Genomic DNA, 21732 nt, shown 5'->3' on the forward strand with positions numbered 1-21732 from the left:
AGGGGAGGGTGCCATGACGTTGGCCATCTCGGTCGCTGGACCCAGATGTGCCACCTGCAAAGCAGTGATGCCACCACGCCCTCACATGGGTCGCCTCACTTCTCCTCCAGCAGCCAGCGAGGGGCCCTGGAGCACACTCCGTTTGCCCAGTGGGGTGCAGAGGCCAGGGGTTGAGGGCCTGGAGGTGCACCCCTGCTGAACGGAAGCCCCTGGTCCTTGAAATGCCACCCACTTGTCTTTGAGGAGACCGAGGAGCCAGGAGTAGATAGAGGAAGCCCTGATGTGGTCAGACCACCACCTCCATGCACACGCACACTCACACAGACACACACTGATATACTTGCACACAGAGACACGCAACACACACAGCTCTCACGCAGACTCACAGACACACCCCCTTCCTTCTCTGGACCACAGTACATGGAGTTCAGTGTCGTCAGCATCCTCAAAGCCTTCTGGCCAGATCTCGTGCCCCCTGGGACCGGGGCTGGACCCTAGGCTGGAGCCCTGAGTGAACAGGACACGCCCCTGGGGCCCAAAGGAGACCCCGGAGCTGTGGGGACTCTGACAATGATTGCAGGACCCAACCGGGAGGGGAGGGCTGGCGGCCCTATGGGAACCAGGTCTCCAGGGCGAGGAAGGAAAGGACGCATGGGAAGCAGGCCAGAGCCGGGGCCATGCAGGGCAGGGGAGGCCAGGAGGAGTGTGTGTGCATGTGTGTGAGAGTGTGTGCGCCTGTGTGTTTGCAGGCCAGGGCTGGGGCCATCCAGGGCAGGGGAGGCCAAGAGGAGTATGTGTGTGTGTGTGTGTGTGTGTGTTTGTGAGTGTCTGCATTTGCAGGATAGAGCCGGGGCCATCCAGGGTAGGGATGCTGTGGGGAGGCTGGAGAGGACTGTGTGTGTGAGTGTGTGTGTGAGTATGTGTGTGAGTGTGCGTATGTGTGTGTGCATGTATGTGTGTGAGTGTGTGTGTGCATGTGTGTGAGTGTGCTGTGTGCGTGCGTGCATGTGAGTGTGTGTGAGTGTGCGTGTGTGTGTGTGTGTGCACGTGAATGTATTGCCTGTATTTGTGTCTGTGTGTGTATATTTGTGTGTGTGTCTGTGTTTGCACTTCCTTGTGTCTTTGTGCATGTGTGGGTCTGTGTGTATACTTGTATCTGTGTATATATTTGTGTGTGTTTGCACTTTGTGTGTCTGTGTGTGTGCGAACGTGTGTCGTGCCTGTATTTGCGTCTGTGTGTCCATGCCTGTGTGTGATGTGCGCTGTGAGAGGAGAGACAGACAGGGGGCTCGAGGGCTGGCACCCACGGCGCACAAGCAGGTCTCCATGTGTACGTGCCAGGCCTGGGGGAGTGAGAACCCTCCTGCTCTGCTGGCGGATCGCGACCCCCAGCTCTCGGAGTGCGGGGTTTGTCGGGGGCCTCCCCTGGGAGAGGCCGGCGGGTGTGATTAGACGTGTGCAGCTCCCGTGTTGATCTATCTTGAGCCCCTTCCTGAACGGAGGGCCAGGCGGGGGTGCAGGGGAGTCATTCGGGGCCACGGCCCCTGGGACGGCCCCAGGCACAGCCAGGCCGGCCTCCTGCTCAGACCAAGAGGACACAAACGCTCCCCGCGGCGGCTACGAAGTGCGGGCGCTGTGACCACACCTGAGCTCCTGTGGCCATGCAGGTCCGTGTGTCCTCTGTCCACAGACAGGGAGACGGCGGCGCTGGCAGAGAAAGTTATTTTTAGCTCAAATAAGAGGCGTGGCTCTAACGCTCCAGCGAAGCCCCAGATTCCAGGTGGACTCGAGTTGACTTTGACCGAAGACACCAAGTCTGGCGTCCAGAGTCACCAGGTAGCCACGAACCACGGAGGGACAGACGGAAACACGCAGAGTCATCGACAAATCAGAATCAGAGGAGGAAAAATACTCTGAGGATCTGCTGTGCTCGTCCCTCTGGCTCGGTCAGTAAGACCGACGGCCGGTCCCCGTGGAAACCCAAACAGCTTTGCATCATCAACAGCAGAGTTTCACTTCCAAGGACTTGGAGGCTTCCTTCCCGACCAGGGGTCGAGGGGTGGAAGGGGGTGCAGCCGCAGGGCCAACGAGCGACTCGGAGGTTGGAGGAGCAGTCCCTACTCAGGTGGGATCTCCGAGAAGGGACGATCACCTCCTTCCTCAGCAGCAAGGCCCCGGGACCCCCACAGAAGATACCCCGGCACGTGGTGACACGTCCCCCAGGAGGCGTGGAGGCTGCTGTCAAGACCAACACCCATTCTGATGGGGAGTCAGGGTCAGGACCCCTACGAGAAGGACCCCACCGAGCTGAGAGAGGGCACAGCAGCCCCGATCCCTTTTCCCAGCCAGGCGCACGCTGCAGGGTGGGCCCTCCCGCGTCCTCCCGCGTCCTCCCGCGTCCTCCCGCGTCCTCCCGCGTCCGACACAGACAGTGTCACCAATGGCAGACCAGGCCTTGGCCACAGAGCTGAGAGCGGTCGCGATCACAGCTGAATACGGACCGGCCAGCGCTGACCTCACGCCTCCAGGCTGAGCTCGGGGGCAGCTCCCACCTGAGGCCCCACTTCCAGACCTGATCCAGACCCAATCACAGTGTCCCCCACTGTGTCCAGCCACAGCCGGGCCCTCAGCAGCTCCCTTCTTCATGAAGGGGCAGGGCGGGCCCTGGGGGCAGTGAGTAGCCTCTGTGTGCGGTTGCTGTTGACTCAGCAGGACCAGCTGAAGGAGGAAACCCCCCCCGACCTCCGAGCTCAGCGGCAAAGAGGGCGGCCAGACGTGCCCACCCTGCTAATGTGGTGGGGGCCGGGGTGGAGGCTCTTGGGCAGCTGCCCTTGGCCCCTGCTCATTCTGATTCCATTTGGTGTGAAACCTTCACCCAAGCCTCGGGCTGCAGGAGTGATCACCCCGCACTGCTGTTTCCAATGGGACGTGCTGACCAGGGTGGGCCCGGCCACTCCCAGCCACCCCTCTCCTGGCTGCGCATGGCCCCGTTTCCACCATGGCCTTGTTTCCACAACCTGGGCCCGTGAGGCCCAGGGGACTTTGCAGCTCCTTGAGCTCAGAGTTGCCAGTTGTAGGCAGTGCATGCACCAGCCCAGGCGTCTTAATGGCCCGTGCCCATGACCCCCTGGCACTGGTGTGATGTTATGATGAGGTTGCTAAGCTGACAGTACTAGCTCAGCAGACAGCACTTTATTCCAAAATCCGCCCTGGCTCTGCGCGGAGACAAAGGACCACGCTCGTGGTTTGCAGCGCACAGATTATGGCCCCGGTGCTTGGCCCTGTCAGTGGTCCAGCAGGATCCCCCCGCCACCATCAGGACCACGAGCCAAGGTGACCACAGGGATGATGGTGGCTCCCACTCAGTCTCTGCCATGTATCGGGTCCAAGGCAGGCGCTTCCCACACATAGCCGTGAACCGGGCTGGCAGCAAGCCCGGAGACAGGTGCCAACACCCCCGCCCCAGAGTCAGGGCAGCGAGGCATAAAGCAATGTAGAGCTGGGGTTCAGCCCGACATCACTGGGTGGCCCAGGCCCCCTGCTGACCACGCGCTTCTGCAGGCAGGGGAAGGCCACTGTGTCCTGCATGAAGGGTGCTTCAGAGTGGGGCTGGGTCAGCCGTGCAGAGACTGCCCAGAGGGTGAGTCAAGGGGACAGATCGCAGGCAGGCGTGAGGACAGAGGCCTCCTGGGAGCCAGTAGAGGGACTCACGGGAGGTGAAGCACTGGACAGCCAAAGCACGGAATAATGTGCTCTAGAATTTCCTGGCAACTCAAGGACAGAGAACCGGGGCAGCAGCTAAGGCAGTGTGTGGACGGGATGAGTTAATAGACCTGGAGACAGAAAATGCAGGAGGGAGAGCAGGGGATGCCGGGCAGTAAGGCCTTGAGGGGTGAGGGGCCCAGAGCCTGAGTGTGAGCAGAGGGTCAGATCAGGTGGGAGTGGGGACCCCTGGCCCTGGGGAACAACAGGGCTCAGAAGCACTTGGGTTGGAAGCTTCTCTTCCAGCTGCTCCACGTTCTCAGGGAAGTTACAAGTGAGGTCATCCCCAAAAGTGAGAAGAGGGAAGGGATCCAGGGAAACAGGAGAAGGTGTGAAATTTTATCAGGACAGTGAGAAAGTAGATTGACTAAGGAAGTTGTTAAGATCGCCAGCAGGGTGGAAGTCTCATGGGAGGTCGGCGTCACAGTGCTCTGTGGAGACCCTCCAGTGTGGCTCTGTTTCTCCAAGCCTCAGGCCACTGCTCAGGAACAGAGCCACCAAGGCGACCTCAGGCTACAAAATGGCTGCAGCAGCTCCAGCCCGGACATCTCCCTCTCATAAAGTCTAGACGCGCTGGGCAGGTCACATGGACATCCCAGGAGGAACCCCTATATAGCTCACTGCTTTAATCCTCAGCCACGTGCTACTGCACTTTCAAGCAGGAGGTGGGGTCACCACACATCCCTGCATTTGGGACAGAACCACCACAGAGAGCTGATGATGCCAAACTCAATGCTCAGCCTGCAGCCCTAACCTCAGATGGAGGTCAGTTCCAGAGGTGCACACACGGTGATGGTCAGCTAGACGCTCGCAATTTGTCTGGGGCAACATCATGCTGCCTCTAGGATTAATGTGGAAAAGGAGGGTTCCCCCAGCAGCAAAGAATGCAGCGAGGGGAGACAGGACATGAGCTCCTGAACCGGAAAACGGTTGGTCTGGAGGGAGTGCTGTTCATTCAAGGATAAATAACCGGAAAGAAATAACAACCACAGCCTCAAGGGGCCCAAAGAACAATCCTGCATCTGAGACCCCTGGAGGGCTGCCCTGCAGGTTCAGAGAGAAGCGAGGTTGGCGCAGAAGAGCTTATTAAAGGAAGCTGGAGGAAATTTTAGAGACTGCATGCGTTGTGTCTCAGTGCGAAATGTCAGAATATGTGGCCTTTTTGAGACCAGACAGAAGAGATACAGGCTGAGGAGGAGGGGACGCCACTGGAGGGAGGTGAGGCAGGAGAGTGAAAAGAGAGGAGCAGAATTAGCCTCTGGGGAGGCGGCTACAGGTAGCCGTGTGATGGACGCGTGGTTGGAGGCCTTTTGTTTCCCTCTACGGGCGGCTGCTGGGAACTTTCAAGCAGTTCCTGAGATTCAAGCAGCTTCTGGTCAAGTTCTCCAGAGCTGCCCGCTTTCGTGCCAAAGACCGAGGCGTTTCAAAGACGGTTCCCAACTTGCTCGTCACCAGCCTGTGCATGGTCACACATGCCTCCGGCGCCCTTTCTGAAACCCTCTGTGTGTGCCGCGTCCAGGGCAGCTGGTCACCTGCGTCCCACCAAGGCGTGGAGAGGACCTGCTGTTTTCTCCCCACCAGACCTGACCAGCATGGTTGAAGGTGCTGGAGTTCTGGAGGAAGAGAAGCCAGCCTCCCTGTCTGCTTAGAAAGAGCTGGAGCATTTGCCTAGACCTGTGAGGGCAGCTGCTTCCTGCCAGGTGGGAGCAACTTCACCAACAGGCATAGAACAAAAGGGTCACCTGCCTCCCAGGCACTGGGTGGTTCAGTCACTAAATGAAATGAACAAAGGGAGGTTAGTCACTCTGTCGTGTCCAACTCTTTGGACCCCATGGACTCTGGCCCGCCAGGCTTCTCTGTCCATGGAATTCTCCAGGCAAGAATACTGGAGTGGGTTGCCATTTCCTCCTCCAGGGGGTCTTCCCAACCCAGGGATTGAACCCAGGTCTCCTGCACTGCAGGCAGACTCTTGACCAACTGAGCCACCATGAAGCTGTCCAACTCTTTGTGACTGCATGAACTGCAGCACACCAGGCTTCCTTGTCCTTCACTATCTTCCTGAGTTTGTTCAAACTCATGCCCACTGAGTTGGTGATGCCATCCAACTTTCCCATCCTCTGTCATCCCCTTCTCCTCCTGCCCTCAATCTTTCCTAGCATCAGGGTCTTTTCCAATGAGTTGGCTCTTCGAATCAGGTGGCCAGAGTACTGGAGCTTCAGCTTCAACACCAGTCCTTTCAGTGAATATTCAGGACTGATCTCCTTTAGGATGGACTGGTTGGATCTCCTTACAGTCCAAGGGACTCTCAAGAGTCTTCTCCAACACCACAGTTCAAAAGCATCAGTTCTTCGGTGCTCAGCTTTCCTTATAGTCCAACTCTCACATCCATACATGACCACTGGAAAAACCATAGCCTTGACTAGACGGCCCTTTGTTGACAAAGTGATGTCTCTGCTTTTTAATATGCTGGGAGCCGGCGTATACCACAGAAGTGGCACAACTTCACCAGCAGCTGCAGTGCTCACCTCTGGCCCTCAGGCGGAAAAACTCAGGAGAACCCGGCGGGGCTGTGGGCGGAGCCCCCGCCCTGCGGCTCCCAGGTCCTGGATGGCGGCCTGCAGTTCCTCTGGGGCCTAAGGCTGCTTTGTTTACTGTTTTAGGAGGAAGAGAACGTTTGATGGAGTTGGGGGGCGGGGTCCCTGCCCCGGGAACCGCTGGGTCTGGAAACCAGGAGGAGATGCGTCCTGTGGACCGGGCTGTATCCCCAGCACTGTCAGGAGCCAGGGGAAGCATCACAGCAGAAACCCTCTGACCCAGGCAGAGGCCGAAGCTCCGCCAAACATCTCAACCCCAGAACCCCGGTTCTGGCAGGGGGGCCTCCATGGCACTGGGGATCCCCAGGAACTTGCCTGGGGTGGGAGCCAGTGTCCACCACCCCCAGAGTGTGCGGGCTCCCCGCCCATCCCCAGCACTGCCTCTGCCCACGTGCTGCGTGCACACCCGTGGGGAGGTTGGGGGCAAAGCCCCTTACAGACTCAGGTTGGCATCAGGCCTCATGGCTGCAAGCTCCCCTGGGCTCTGGGGGCTCCGGGTGTGTGACCGTCTAGATCTGAGAGGCGGCAACAATGCTCCCCACTGTCACGGTGACTCCAGTCAGTCTTGAACCGCCAGGCCCAGCAGTGTTTATGGCTTGATCCGCAGAGGCCAAGGTGAGAACTTAGTGGCATGTCCGTGACCCCAAACCTAGGGACACCGGGATCAGTGAGTCACACCAAACACCTCCTGGGCTCTCCTCCTCCAGAGTTGCCTTCATCCGGCTGGGGTTCGGGGGAGATGGCTCCTGTTCTCAGCGGCCAACACAGAGTTTTTCAAGAAACACCCCCTGTGCCCAGAACCCCCCATCCTCCCCGGGTCGGTGTGGGAGTGTCCCCGGGGACCCCTGAGTCCCCCTGATCCAGAGGGGTGGGGATGGGTCTTCGGTGCCTCCCATGGAGGGTTGGCCATGGCTGGAGTCTGTCGCCACCAGAAGACGGGGCGGTGGTGGGGGAGTGTCTTTGTGGCATCTCACGATTTATAATTACGTGTTTATTAGCGAGGTCGCCCGGGTCACACACGCGTCCATCACCAGCTCTGGTGAGCAGCCAGTGCTGACAGTCATGTTTATAGAGTTCTGCATCTCCAGGGCCCCAGGCGCCATAGGGGTTTCAGTAAACCATCCCCGAATGAGGAAATGAATGCATGGTCAGTTGAAGTAAAGGACAGTGTTTATCCCGATGGAAAGAGAACCCACGGAGGAAAGGATTTCCGTTCGACGAGAGTCTTATGGAGGCTGTAGGACGTTTCACGGACGGGCATCTCCCATCACACGATACTCAGCGTGCCTTTCCCACAGACTGGGGTGTTCAAACCGTAGGTTTTATCATCACCCAGTACGGGGGCTGCGAGGCGGATCAGGAGGTAAGACTGTCACAGTACCCGTTCCCCGTAATGCGGCACCACGTCAGGCCGGGCCAGGCCTCGCAGGGAAGCACCCGGGGCCAGTCAGGAGCCAGAGGCAGGGGGAGATGAGGACAAGCGCCTTCATTTGCTGCAGTTTTCACAGGAAGGAAAGGGGCTGGGCTGGCCTGAGTAATCTGGGCACCACCCGGCCTGGGGGTGATGAAGGCAGGGGATAGTGGTCCCGGAGCGTATGAACCTCATAGAGGAGGTGGCTGGGGTGTGGACTCCGGACGGGTCGCTTCACACGTGAAAGCGGTGTTTGCGGGCGATGTCTTGAAGAACTGAGCGGTCCCGGGAAGGGCCGTGCCTCCAGGGACAGTGAGGCCCCAGCTGTCAAAGCCTCAGAACAAGGCAATCTCCAATGCCCTGCCCTCCGCCCCTGGGCGTGCAGGCTGTCCCAGGCCACACCGACTTCTTGGTGTCCAGGACCACCCCCCAGGCCTGGAGGTGAGTCCACCTGACCTGCTTCCTCATCCCTATCGTGCCTCCTGCTCTGTTTTCTGGCTAGCTGGTCCCTGAAAAGATAGTCATTTTTAACAGCATCGTAAAATTGATGAAGTCCCCATGATAAAAGTTCCTGGGTCACAGACAGCAGCTCACGTTTTCCCTGCCTCCCCTGAGAGAGTCGGGCTCCTGATTTATGCCGATCAGGGCTTCCTGTCGCCTGCTCCTAGAATTACAGCTGGAGGTATAACTATCCTCAAGTTTGTCTCCGTTGGTTGTAGAAAGAAAAACCAAGAACTCTGGGGTCCCTTTTGCTGAGTTTTAAAAGAGATGAAGAGGCGCTTCCTTCGCGTTTGCAAGCCTGCAGGACGTGGCCCACATGCAAGCCAGAGGAAAAAGCGTCAGTTAAAGTTGGTTCTAACGAAGCTTAACTGGGCCCCTCGCCGAGCAGAACCACACGCCGTTGGACAGCAAAGGGTGGGCAGAGGACTGCCCTGGCGGACGGCTTGGAGGGCAGAGGCCAGCTGAGAGCATGCAGGCCATCACCTTCCTGTCGTTTAAGGGGGCCTGGAGAAGCGAGCTTACCTGACTCAGGGCGGTTGCTTCCTTCTAGCAAAGGAAGGGCCCTTGTTACCAGGGGCACGACCAGCCAATACCCAGCCCAGCCCCAGGGAGGGGAGAGTGGAGGTGAAGGAGCCCCCCCCCGGGTCACCTGATCCTTGACCTCTGAAAGGGGGTCCAGGGACTTCACTGGTGGTCCAGTGGTTTAGACGCCACAGTTCTAACGCAGGGCTGTGGGTTCAATCCCTGGTCGGGGAACTAGGATCCTGTATGCTGCATGGCCTGGCTAAAAAAAAAAAAGTCCTGGAAGGTTGGGTCCTGGTGGGTGATGACTTGGGTCTCCGAGTCACACACAGACACAGGCCACCCCTCCTCGGTGACCCAGGCGTCCTGCAGAGCCCAAGCCGACACCTTATTCTTGCCACTCTGGCCAAGCTCTGTTCCCCTGGGTTCCATGTCAGGCAGCAGGTTGGCCAGCCCTCAGGGCTCTTCCGTCTGAGCTCCATCAGCCCTCAGTGGGCTGTGCACCAGCAGTGGCCTTTCCGCTCCTGGCCCTGAGGTCCGAGCGCCACACGCGCCTGCCCTCCCCCTGGCAGTGGTCTTTCTAAAACCAGAAACCTGGCCATCCCCCCACTCCACCAAAAGGCTTGGATGCTCTCCACAGGGGCCCCGCCCCAACCCCCTTCTGCAGACAGGAGGCCCGCGGCCTGATCCCACCCACTCTCCGGATCTGCTCTCGCCCTCCACCACGGTCTCCTGTGGTGCCCTTCTCCCCCTGCTAAACTCCTATTTAAACACCATGACCCAGCTCAAATACCCACCCTGCAGAAGTCAGTCGCTCAGTTGTGTCTCTTTGCGACCCCATGGACTGTATAGTCCATGGAATTCTCCAGGCCAGAATACTGGAGTGGGTAGCCTTTCCCTTCTCTAGGGGATCTTCCCAACCCAGCGATCGAACCCAGGTCTCCCACATTGCGGGCGGAATCTTTACCAGCTGAGCCACAAGGGAAGCCCTGTAAACCCCACCACCAAAGGCAGCGACCTCAAAGGCAGCTGCTCCTTCTCCTGTGGTTCTGGAATACTCCACACTGCGGACATGACTGTCTCCCTTGGCTGGAGCAGGCGCCCTGAGAACAGTCACTTCTCATCGGCCCTGTTTCTGGCGCCGGGCACAGAGCTGCATTCAGAAGGGACACAGATGCTGCCTGATCTGAATATTTGGGTCCTTGGGCTAAAAGCTACTAAAAGCACTATGCTTCTTTCATGAAAGATTTTTGCCAAAGAAACAAAACACGTGCCCCACCTCGACCCCTCCTTATACCCCTTCTCAACCCGGCCAGCAAAATGAAAGCGTTAGTCTTATTCAGTCGTGTCCAACTCTTCGCAACCCCATTAACTGTAGCCCACCAGGCTCCTCTGTCCATGGGGATTCTCCAGGCAAAAATACTGGAGTGGGTTGCCATTTCCTTCTTCAGGGGATCTTCCTGACCCAGGGATCGAACCTGGGTCTCCTGCATCACAGGCACTTTCTTTACCGTCTGAGCCACCAGGGAAGCCCCGGGAAGCAAAATGCCTTGTTGGTAAAACTCCATCCAGCGGACAGTCCTTCCCGTCCGCCCACAAACCAAGTCAGTCAAGACACGGAGGCCGGATTGGGAGAGTCGAGTTTATTAGCATACACAAAGATGGCACGCCCGAGGGCGCCAGTCTGCGGGCTACACCGGGTAAAACTAGAAAATCCATAGCAAAGCAGAAAAGTCAAGTGAAGCCATTACAAAATCGGGCAAATGGACTGAAAGTGAGTATTTCCAATGCAAGTCTCTTCTGATAAATTTTTTTTTTTTTACTTTATGAATTAAATACATGGTGAAACAGTGAAAATATATTTACAGTTATTTAAAATGGACATTGCCAACATATTTAATTAAAAAAACCTTTCCCATTTTTTGCCTGTTTCAAAGAGAATTTTAAATATGACTTTAGCTTTTAAAAAATACAATAAGGAAATAATTACATTCTTAATATGAAAACATTTTACAACTCACAGCCATGGTCAATCAATGCTGAACACGCATAATTTAAAAGTTGATGTTAAAGTTTAAAGTTAGTGTTTCCTTTATTTTTAGAAAAAAAAAATCAAAGATTATCTTATTAAAAACACCTCTGGTCCCTAAGAAATATGATCTGATGATTCTATCTGGATAGTTTCTTCCGTGGCAACGGATAGAAATACCTGGTGATGCTTGTCTGCTGTCAAGCTGGGTTTATCTGGAAGGACATAACTGGATTATTTCACAAAAGATGGGGTGCATGTGAGGCCAACATTCCCCGCGCATGAAGCGCTCTCGTCTTTACCAAGGACACAGGACAGGCATCCCTGCTGGGGCTCGGGGCCACCAGGAGGCTGCTGCTTGTTTTGGGATGCTGAGCTGTGTGTAGTATGTGTATGTGTGTGTGTGTTGCAGGGGGGCAGGGCATGAAAATGTTAATTTATTTCTAGTTTATTTCACAGTATCAACCCAGTCCATCATGGGGATAAGAAGACAGTAAGGACAACAAGAACAACAAAATACCCTCTTTAAAACTGTGCCATGGCCTGAAATTATTATTCTTCCATTAAAAAACCTTAATTGGGGGGGGGGGGGGGGAAGAGGAAGGCAATAGTTTAATACTGAAGTGTTGCTGAGCGGAGGTGGAGACACCTGGGCGTCCTTCTGGCTCCTAGAGGAGGTGTCGCTGGGCGGAGCGGCCGGGCTGGAACACAGACATGTCGGGGAGGCCCTGCCCGAGTGCCTGTCCCTGGGCCAGGCCGCGAAGGCTCCAGTCCCAGGACAGATGCTGGTGAAGGCTGCCCGTGGGCAAACTTTACATTTCCTTCCAAACAGGGTGCTGACACTTACTCTTTGGGCAAGAAAGGCTGGGGCCGCAGACAACAGCATCCTGCCCACAACCCTCAGGCCCAGCCCAGCTTCGGCCCTGCGCCCTCCCCTGGGAAACACAGGCCCAGCAGTCTGTCTCAGTGAACAGGAGCCTGAAACCCCTCGCTGGGGGGCCGGTCTCCAGGGCCAGGACACACGCCTTTCACTTTCTGTGACAGATTTTTCCAAGTTGGCATGTCTCCAGCCCATCAGGGTCATCCTGGGTTTTCACGAGAACACCCCAAACTAGCTTAGGGACCAGGGAGATGGGCCAGGGGACGGTCCAGCTGGACAAGCCAAGGTGTGCGAACCGAGGGGCCACGACTGGCTCCCCATGGTCCCCGGGAGAGGAGCCTGGGGAGATGCGTGTGCGAACCGAGGGGCCACGACTGGTTCCCCACGGTCCCGGGAGAAGAGCCTGGGGAGATGCGTGTGCGACCGAGGGGCCACGACTGGTTCCCCACGGTCCCCGGGAGAAGATCCTGGGGAGATGCGTGTGCGAACCGAGGGGCCACGACTGGTTCCCCACGGTCCCGGGAGAAGAGCCTGGGGAGATGCGTGTGCGACCGAGGGGCCACGACTGGTTCCCCACGGTCCCGGGAGAGGAGCCTGGGGAGATGCGTGTGCGGGTGCCCCGGCCCGCCAGGCTCCACAGACGGCTGTTGGGAGGCAGGGGCGCTGCTGGCTCCTCAGACCCACAGACTGGCCCTGCTCAACCCTTGGTGGCCTGGGAGGAGCGGTCCTCTCCACCTCCTGAGCCCACGTCGAGGGTGACGTGGCATGCCCTCTATGTCTGTGCAAAAGGTTGGTGAATGAATGAAAACACTATAAAAATGTAGTATAGGCTGCCCACCCCAGTATCCTTGGGCTTCCCTGGTGGCTCAGCTGGTAAAGAATCTGCCTGCAATGCAGGAGACCTGGGTTCCATCCCTGGGTTGAGAAGATCCCCTGGAGAAGGGAGAGGCTACCTGACTCCAGTATTCTGGCCTGGAGAATCCCATGGACTATACAGTCCATGGGGTCGCAAAGAGTCGGACACAACTGAGCGACTTTCACTTCACTTCATAAAAACGTGAAAATGAGGGGATTTTCAAGGTTGATGAACCCTTGCCAAAACAGAGCCAGGAACAGAAGCCTGAGAGGCTGACGGTCACCATGTCCTAAGGGAAGGACCTCGAGACCCTGGGGAGGGGACCGTCTCACGCCAGGGCTCTGGTCCAGCCACCACGTTCATCTCATTTTGGTCAGGATCCTATTTGGCGAGCACTCTGTGACCACGACCGTCTGTTGGAGGGATGGGGACATGGCCCAAGGATCCGCTTCTCCCAGGGGATGGGGGCCTGCACCCCGGAGCAAGGGTCCAGGCCGGCTGCCTCTCCCCTGAGGCTGGCTTGGTCACCACTTCCTCCTGGTCTCCCCCGGGGTGAGGGGGCAGCCCCCTGGGCCATGTTTCGGGTGGGCTACGGAGATGGCTGTCGCTGCCAGGATTCTGACAGGATGTCCACAGTGTGTCTAATATGTACAGATATAAATTAAAACCTATACTTACTGAACATATACAAATAAATAACTTATTTTGAAGCAAATGCCTTAACTTTCTGATCAAATCTAAGATGTCGAGGGAAACACACGACATCACACAGCCCGACGCCGGCGGCCTTGACCCCCACAGGGCCCGTTTTACGTGGCTTCGGGGAACAAGACAGGGCTGAATCCTCCGTTCTCTTTAAAAGGCTTATGGTTGTGAAAGTGAATTTAAAAACGTGGGTTTTTAGGCAGGAAATACGTAACCGGGAGTCTGAAGACCAGGGCCCACATCCTGCCTCCGGTGCCAACCGCTGTCCTCAGGTGCGACCCACAGAGGTGGTCGCGGCGACCGCTGCCAGCCAGCCCAGCGCTGGTCGACTCTGCCCACCTGCACCAGGATAAGATCACCTTTTCCCTTCTCAGTAACAGTTGAAGCCTGACCACCGTCTTGGACAAAGTTGGCTACTAATCAGAGGAGCCGGAGAGCCACGACGGAGAATGTTCATTTGACCACAAGGCAGTGAGAATCCACAGCGGCTCACAGTTTATGGAAACTCCGCTTCATATGATGCCATGTGCTCCAGCCTCCTGCGTGGACGGGAGAGCAGGGGGAGCGGCACTGGGGAGATGGGCTCCTCACTTCCCAGCTGGCTTTCCGGGGGTCGGGGTCACGGGTGCAGGTGAGACGCGCCCTCACCTGCTGTACCAACTACGGAGGATGAACCTGAGCGTCGGGCGCCAGGCCGCAGCTCGCAGACCAGACAGCCGGCTTTGCTGAAATCCAGGCTTTTCAGGTGGGCTCCGGGGAAACAGGCTTCCCCGGTGGCTCAGATGGTAAAGAGTCTGCCTGCAAGGCGAGAGACCTGGGTTCGATCCCTGGGTCGGGAAGATCCCCTGGAGAAGGAAATGGCAACCCACTCCTGTACTCTTGCCTGTAAAATCCCATGGACAGAGGAGCCTGGTAGGTTACAGTCCATGGGATTGCAAAGAGTCAAACATGACTGAGTGACTTCACATGGTCCAGGTAAACAGCTTCCGGTTCTGCTGCGAAATTCCTAGGCACCAAGACCACTGCCCTGCTGTGGTCGGTAAAGCCAGCCAGGGCCCGTGCCAGCCTCGGGGGCCACTCTGACCCTGCTGACGACAGCAACCTTGACTGTGTGGCCTGCAGAAAACGTGAGCACCAGGACGTGGTCACAGGACGCTGACTGCTCGCTTCCCGCTCCTGTATCTGACAACACACACCCGCGGGGCAGCGGACACCAGGCCCGCTCCGGTGGCGGGGGGCAGAGAGCCCGTGCACGCGTGTGACTGGTCCTTCAGTCGGCGTGCAGGGGGCTCCGGGGTGACTGATGGCTGTCCTGGGCAGTGGCCATGCTTCCCACAAGGAGTATTCCTGAGAGGTCCCTCTGCAGACGGGAGGGCTGGCCTGGTCCTCAGACCCAGATGACCTCCCCCTGTGGACAGGCCTGTCCCCGTCACGTCTCAGGCTCTAGAAACATCCCACAGGAGGCAGACAGGGATGCTGCAAGAGGCCCTGCCTGGCAGCCAGGCCCCTGGGGAACGAGTGTGACCGTCACCCCGTGGCCGCCCAGGGCTCTGAGACCACCCGCTGGCTCTGAGGGAGTCGGAGGGGGCGTGGATGCTGGAAAAAGCAGGAAAGGACACACAGAACGTGAAGCGCCGAAAGCCTCTGCCGCCCTTCCAAAGCGGGACAGACCACGGACAAAACATGACCCAGAAGCTCCGGCAAGCCCTGGGCGCTAGGTGCAACCCAGGACAGAGAGGGCGTTTCCTTAAGGCCTAAAGAAGAGTGTCCTGGTGACAAAATCATCCGTTCACAAAATGTTCATAAAAACAGATGGAAACTGCTTCATAGCATAGCTCTGTGGTGACTTTACCAGGTGTGGGGGAGGCGCTGGTGAGACTCGGGGGGCGGTGGAGGGTGGGGGGGTGTCCCCGGGGCGCCTAGCTGAGCAGCGGGCAGCCGCAGGCCCACGCTGTGCCCAGCATGCAGAGCATGTCCACGTCGAGGTCCCTGCAGGTCTTCGGTCTGGAGGGGCGGGGACGGGTGGAAGCCGTCATCTACCTGGGTGGGAAGCTGTGGCTTCTTCATCTGCCGGAGGGGGAGGCTCCCCACCTTCCGCCCCTTGCCATCTTTTCACAAATGAAGTTGGAAGCCAAAGCGTTACAAGTAAATCTCTTTAAAGGGAACCATTATACAGTAGAGAGGATACGTGCAGTGGGCCTGGGTCCTGGCACCGGAGCGCAGTCGCAGGGCGGTCACTCGACGCTGCGAGAGCCGGGCGTCCTCCGGCTCTATGTCCCGTTCTTCAGCTCCCACTCCTGCCAAGCGAGGGGAGAGGGGGCATGTACAGGTCCACAGGGCACGCCTGGGGCCGGGGCAGGCCAGGCCACCTCCCGCATGCGCCGGTGCCCAGACGGGGAGGATGCGACAGCCCAGAGCTGGAGGTCGGGGCCCGTCAGCCCTCCTCACACCAGGAAACCCTGTGACTGGCAACCTGCCACTCCCCGGCTTTTGCGGGCACACCCTCTCACACTCAGAGCAGCCCTCTTCGGGAGTCGGGCATTACCCTAGGAACACTGCCTGGGATGATGGTTCTCGATGAGAACCCAGGATGAGTTAGAGGAGTCCCAGAAAGAAAGGCCAAGGTGGGAGCAGAGACGTGCGATGCACTCACAGGTGGATGGACGCTCCCAGCAGCCGGGCCGGGCCACCACCCCTTTCCTCCAGCCACGGCTCCCCAGTCACTATGCTTGGGAGTCCCGGGAAAACCCCGCTCAACCCCACTCCGTCGGGGAGGCCCTGGGCTGGTCTGAGTGGCCAGCTGTGCGTCTGCTGCAGCCAAAACCACACAGTTCACACTCATCGTGAGGGGGACGCGCAGAGCACACGCCCTGCACAGTGAGGGCAGGCCCGCGAGACGTAGCCTTCCAGAGCCTGCAGCTACAGAACCGTAATACACTTGTTTCTTTGACGGTAAAGAAAAAAAGGGAATATTCTTATCGTATTTCCCTTCTGCAAATAATTAGGGGGACTTTGTGGGACAGCTCAATTCTAAATATCTCTCAGGCAAAACATCAGATCAGATCAGATCAGTCGCTCAGTCGTGTCCAACTCTTTGCGACCCCATGAATCCCAGAACACCAGGCCTCCCTGTCCAACACCAACTCCCCGAGTTCACTCAGACTCACGTCCATCGAGTCAGTGATGCCATCCAGCCATCTCATCCTCTGTCGTCCACTTCTCCTCCTATCCCCAATCCCTCCCAGCATCAGAGTCTTTTCCAATGAGTCAACTCTTCGAATGAGGTGGCCAAAGTACTGGAGTTTCAGCTTCAGCATCATTCCTTCCAAAGAAATCCCAGGGCTGATCTCCTTCAGAATGGACTGGTTGGATCTCATTGCAGTCCAAGGGACTCTCAAGAGTCTTCTCCAACACCACAGTTCAAAAGCATCAATTCTTCGACGCTCAGCCTTCTTCACAGTCCAACTCTCACATCCATACATGACCACAGGAAAAACCATAGCCTTGACTAGACGGACCTTTGTTGGCAAAGTAATGTCTCTGCTTTTGAATATGCTATCTAGGTTGGTCATAACTTTCCTTCCAAGGAGTAAGCGTCTTTTAATTAAATGGTTGCAGTCACCATCTGCAGTGTTTTGGAGCCCAGAAAAATAAAGTCTGACACTGTTTGCAGTGTTTCCTCATCTCAAAACATATTCCTCTGCAAACTAAGAATACTTAACGGATGCTAAGGAAAGATGGAAGGCAGGAGGAGAAGGGGACGACAAAGGAGGAGATGGCTGGATGGCATCACCGACTCGATGGACGTGAGTTTGAGTGAACTCCGGGAGTTGGTGACGGACAGGGAGGCCTGGCGTGCTGCAATTCATGGGGTCACAGAGTTGGACACGACTGAGCGACTGAACTGAACTGAAGCAAAGTAACCAATGGCACACAATCATTCTTTTCCCCAAATTTACCAACACACACAGGCTCGGTCAAACCCGTGTGCTATGAAGGCAGACAGTGCAGATGCTGTTTATAACCGCCACCATCACGGACCCGCCCGTGAACGCAGCAGCGAGCGGCCAATGCTCAACACTCCGGCTCTTATCAAACACCAGATCCACTTTCCAGAAAACAGTATCTCCCAGCTGATCTGCCCTGGGCTCCAAAGCCGCCAGAGAACAAAGGAGACGGCAGCTCGGAGAGGGTCCCAGGGAGAGAGGGGAGGGGGCGGCCTCCACGTTCGTCGGGGCAGATGAAGCCCGTCTGGATGAAGCAGGGCGACTAGGGAGAGAGGGGAGGGCGCCGGCCTCCACGTTCGTCGGGGCAGATGAAACCCGTCCGGATGAAGCAGGGTGACTGGACCACAGCACACACTGCCAGCTACACCACCCAGGACTGCGCACTTTGATAATCTACAGCTTTTTTGTTGTTGCTTAATTTTCTGAGATTTTAAGTTTGGCATCAAAACTTTTCAGTGGGCAGTGCCAGCGAACAGCTGAAAGGCACGACAGGATGGCCCCTCGGGCAGAGGTTTATGGGGTGAGGGTGGGGAGGCTGGAGAGGGGTTGGAGAAGAGCACGCCTTGACTTTTTTGTTGTTGTTTTAAGGATCCCATTGGTCACCTGGCCAATCTCTGCTTCATCAAAGAAGACACAAGTCAGAAGAAGCCAGGAGGCAGAACCAGAGCTGCAGGCTTTCCTGACAACAGATGGCATAGGCCTAGAGACCAGGTCTTGGCCGTTCCTGACTCTGAAAGGACGGCTTCCTGAAGGAGGGTCTGACTTTAGAAAAGAACTGGGAAGATACTCGTGGAACAGTATCTAATATACAGAAGCTGTAGAACCAGATCAGGAGGCCATGCTTAGCTCCTCAGCCCCCCACCATCCCCAGCAAACTCAGCGCTGAAGTGCCCCCACCCCTCCTGCCTGCATCGGCGCTGGGGTCGCCGCCCCCCCCCCCAGGATACCTGCTCCCCTTCAGCACTGCCGCTCCCCCAGCGGGCGGGGTGGGCGCTCACCTTGGCCTTCCGCAGCACGTGGCCCCGGCAGGGCGAGTTGCCAGGGGCCGGCCGGCTCTTCTTCAGGACGGCTGCACTGTTCACGGGCAGCGGGCCCTCTGCGTCGCTGGTCTCACAGCTGGACATGGGCGAGTTCTCCAGAGTCCGATGCCTGAAAACCGGAGACTGTTAACAGAAAGAGGAGGCACTGGGTGAGGTGCGGGTTCCAGGTCTGCAGTATTTTCCATGAGGGAAATGTTTGATGAAGAAAACAGGCTTGGGAAATAGGCAAAAATGACAAGCGAAGAACTGATGCTCTTGTGTGGTGGTGCTGGAGAGGACTCTGGAGAGCCTCTTGGGATCGCAAGGAGCTCAGTGCAGTCAATCCTAAAGGAAACCAACCCTGGACATGTACTGGAAGGACTGATGCTGAAGCCACGGGGTGCCACAGTCCAATCCGGAGGATGCCTGACCGCTTACAGCACGGTCTCCACAGGTCAGAGCAAGTCCTGAGATGGAGCGGAGCGAACCTGCGGTTGCCCAGTCCCCAGTGAGATCGCAAGCTGCTCCTGTAATTTGCTGTCCTTCCCCAAACGAGGTCTCGAAGACTGACCGCCCTGTGCTCGCTGCGTAACGTGTGATGTAGAACACTGGTTAGATCGCACAGAACGTCGTTTTAGGAGGACAGTGCTTCAGTGACCATTCCCAGGGGTCGCTGAGAAACCCCCCTAGGGGCTGCAGCCAGCTTTCCCCACGTTTTCCTTCACTTGGAAATGCCTTCAAAGGCCACTCTGGCTGAGGGGTGGGGTGGGGAGGAGGGAGCCGCTCTGTCCACCCCCCAGGAAGCCAAGCTGGGCTCTGAGGGGGGCAGCCCGTGCCCTCCCCCAGGACAGGTGTGCCTCATGGCAAGCTGCTGTTCCCAGGCTGTGGTCGGGGTGGGGACAAGGCAGAGAGCCGCACGCAGGCAGATGGCAGCTCTGGGGTCCCAGGAGGGGCCCTCCAGATAGAGGAGCAGACCTGAGGTAGGGCACAGGGAAGGAGAGCTGACAAGAGGGGGCTGAGTGGGAGACCCTCGAGAGGAAGGGAGAAGCCCAGAACGTGGGGTCACCCCAGAAACCGAGAGCAGCGATTGGCACCCAGAGACACGACATCAGACAGAAAAAACCTGACCAACCCAATATTGTACTCAGATTTTGCCAAAGGGAAGAAAACAACTTGGGGTTTCCACCACCTTTAAAAAAGTTCAGTGAGACAGAGAAGAAAAAATTCAGGGTCCGTGACCTTGAAATATGGCCAAGGAACGCGTTTCGGGTGGGCACGTGAGCTGTGTCTTGGCGAGGCTGATGCTGGGGGACAGGGATGAGTTGCGACCTGGGAGAGCATGCCTGGCCCCTCTCCTGGGGAGCAGGTGGACTGTACCTGTGGGCTGGACGTCCCTGAGCGGGGCTCGATGGCCAGCCCCAGGGTGATGCCGCCAGCCAGGGCCTTCTTGAGGCTCTCCTTGACCTCCGTCAGTTCCAGCTCCAGGTTGACGCGCTCTGTCTCCTTCTGCTTACACTCCTCCTCCAGCTTCTTCAGCTTCTCTTCCAGGACCACCTGGGTCTTCCTGCCTGGAATCCCAGAGGAACACTACTGCTCCAGCTGAAGGCAAATACTTCCAAGCATCCGAGGACGGATGTTCGGGGACCCTCTGCAAGGCGCTCGGCCCAACCCTGGGGTTCTTGCTCCCCACCCAACTAGAGTCTTTCCCACCAAACTCCAATCCAGCAGTTCCTGAAAGGAACAGGGTCCCTTCCCAAATGCCCCCTTCATGCAGCTGGGAGAATATGGACTGGGAAGTAGAAGACCTTGATGCTCACAAACGGCAGGAATTTGGGGCCTGGACCTCAACACCCTCATTTTAAACTGAGGAATTTGGACTAGGTGACTCCCAAAGGTGTCACTGACTTGAAACGTCTGAATATTTTTCTGTTCTCATTTTTCTCTACTCGAATCATCTTAATTTCCCCTGTGCTCAAAATATAATACAGCTCACGTCTCCATGGAATACGGCACATTCACTGTATTTATCTTATTTGAAATGTGTCATGGTGACACGGGAGGGCAGATAATGTGCCCATTGCACAGATGAGGAACCTGACCCCAAGGATTAACTGACTGATGGGCATGGCCCCAGCCTGGTGCCTGGCAGCACACGAGGGCTCTCTTCTCCCAGGCCCGAAGCTGGTCTAATCTGTCTGCATCTTCACTAACCTGCAAACTGGAAACACGGAGCGAAGGACTCTCCTCCCGTCCTGCTGACTTGGGGGCTCCCATTCAGGTCTCTGCCTGAGCCTCTGATCCCTTTCCCTGTCCCAGGGTTGGGGGCGGTGCGTCTCACAGGAGATACCACCTCCTGCCCCTCCTACAGGCTATCTCAGACCGGCACACACCGGCCTCCCATCCTTTAAGCTCTGAAAGTGCTTTCCTTCTTAAAAAATCACCTAGGCACAAAGTCAGGGACGGCTGGAGCTGCCGACTAACTGCGGCACATCCGCCAGCTCCTCCGGCACAGACGCCGATGGAAAGCAGGAGCTTCCCTTCCAAACCACCCTGGTCTCTGCGTCCCTCCTCCTCACCCCCACCCCCAACCCGAGGTCAAAGGATCACAGTTGACAGCGTCATCCTCACCCCAGGATCAGACTCAGCCCTGAGCGGAGCGGACAGACGTTTTTGCAGCGCCCACCCCTGAGCCAGGCACTGCTCGCCCAGCTCCCCTGAGGAGGAGGCCTGACCTACAGGAGGCCTGACGACAGGTCTGACCTAGAGACAGACGGGCTGCAGTCCACACTGGGGTGCCCTCCTCCCCACTGAACCCCTGGGGTTGCTCCCATCCCCCTGGGCTCTTCCCAGATACCATCCGCAAGTGCGCCACCACCCCGCTCTCGCTGGTCCCTCTGCAGGGAACAGGGGGCTCCTTCCAGCCCCACAGGGGGCCTACCACCTGGGCTTCTGTGGACGACGTGTCCTCCCACTGAGACAGCCGTCACAGCCAGGGACCAGAGCTCCGGAGCCCTGGGGCTCATGCCTCCGACAACCCGGCCGTCAGCACCCGAGGCTGGGACAGCTCCCGGCACCCACCCGGGCCCCAGCCAGGGGGCCCCGACCTGCCTGGTCCTTACTCCACACCGTGGCCCCTGCCACGGGCTTCCAGCAAGGCTTTGGAACTGCGAGAAGCACCACGTGGAAGGATGAGAGCCCGGTGAGGAGCAGACCCTGCGCGGAGGCGCTGGCCCCGCAGAAGGGGGCCCCGCGTACCGGTGTTCACTTCGATGGCCGCCCTCAGCCCCTTCCTCTCCTTGCGCAGCTGGGCCAGCCTGTCTCGCAGGCCCTCCCGCCTCCTCAGCAGCTCCTCTTCTTTGGCCTGCAGCCGCTTGGCATCTGCTTCCACCCGGTTCTTGCCATATTTGTACTGGTCGGCATCTTTCAAACAAGAAAGCGTTGGTAGG

At 57.5% G+C, this 21732-nt stretch overlaps 1 protein-coding gene across 4 annotated transcripts in view; it reads right to left on the reverse strand.

Annotated features, from left to right (window-relative positions):
- Positions 1-10414: 10414 nt before the first annotated feature.
- AFAP1 (actin filament associated protein 1) overlaps positions 10415-21732 on the reverse strand; it is a 149670-nt gene continuing 138352 nt past the window's right edge. For 3 of the 4 annotated variants that reach the window (XM_024993299.2, XM_059887569.1, XM_059887568.1), the window contains exons 15-18: positions 21542-21706; positions 19664-19854; positions 18266-18430; positions 10419-15557 (exon numbers count right to left, since the gene is read on the reverse strand). In XM_024993299.2, coding sequence (XP_024849067.1) covers positions 15531-15557; positions 18266-18430; positions 19664-19854; positions 21542-21706 — 548 coding nt within the window. In that variant the 3' untranslated portion in view covers positions 10419-15530. Of the gene's footprint in view, positions 15558-18265; positions 18431-19663; positions 19855-21541; positions 21707-21732 lie in introns of all 4 variants that reach the window. The other variant, NM_001206044.2, reaches the window with a different exon arrangement.

Source organism: Bos taurus, chromosome 6, assembly GCF_002263795.3.
Source record: "Bos taurus isolate L1 Dominette 01449 registration number 42190680 breed Hereford chromosome 6, ARS-UCD2.0, whole genome shotgun sequence".
In the NCBI taxonomy this organism is placed as follows: Eukaryota; Metazoa; Chordata; class Mammalia; order Artiodactyla; family Bovidae; genus Bos; species Bos taurus.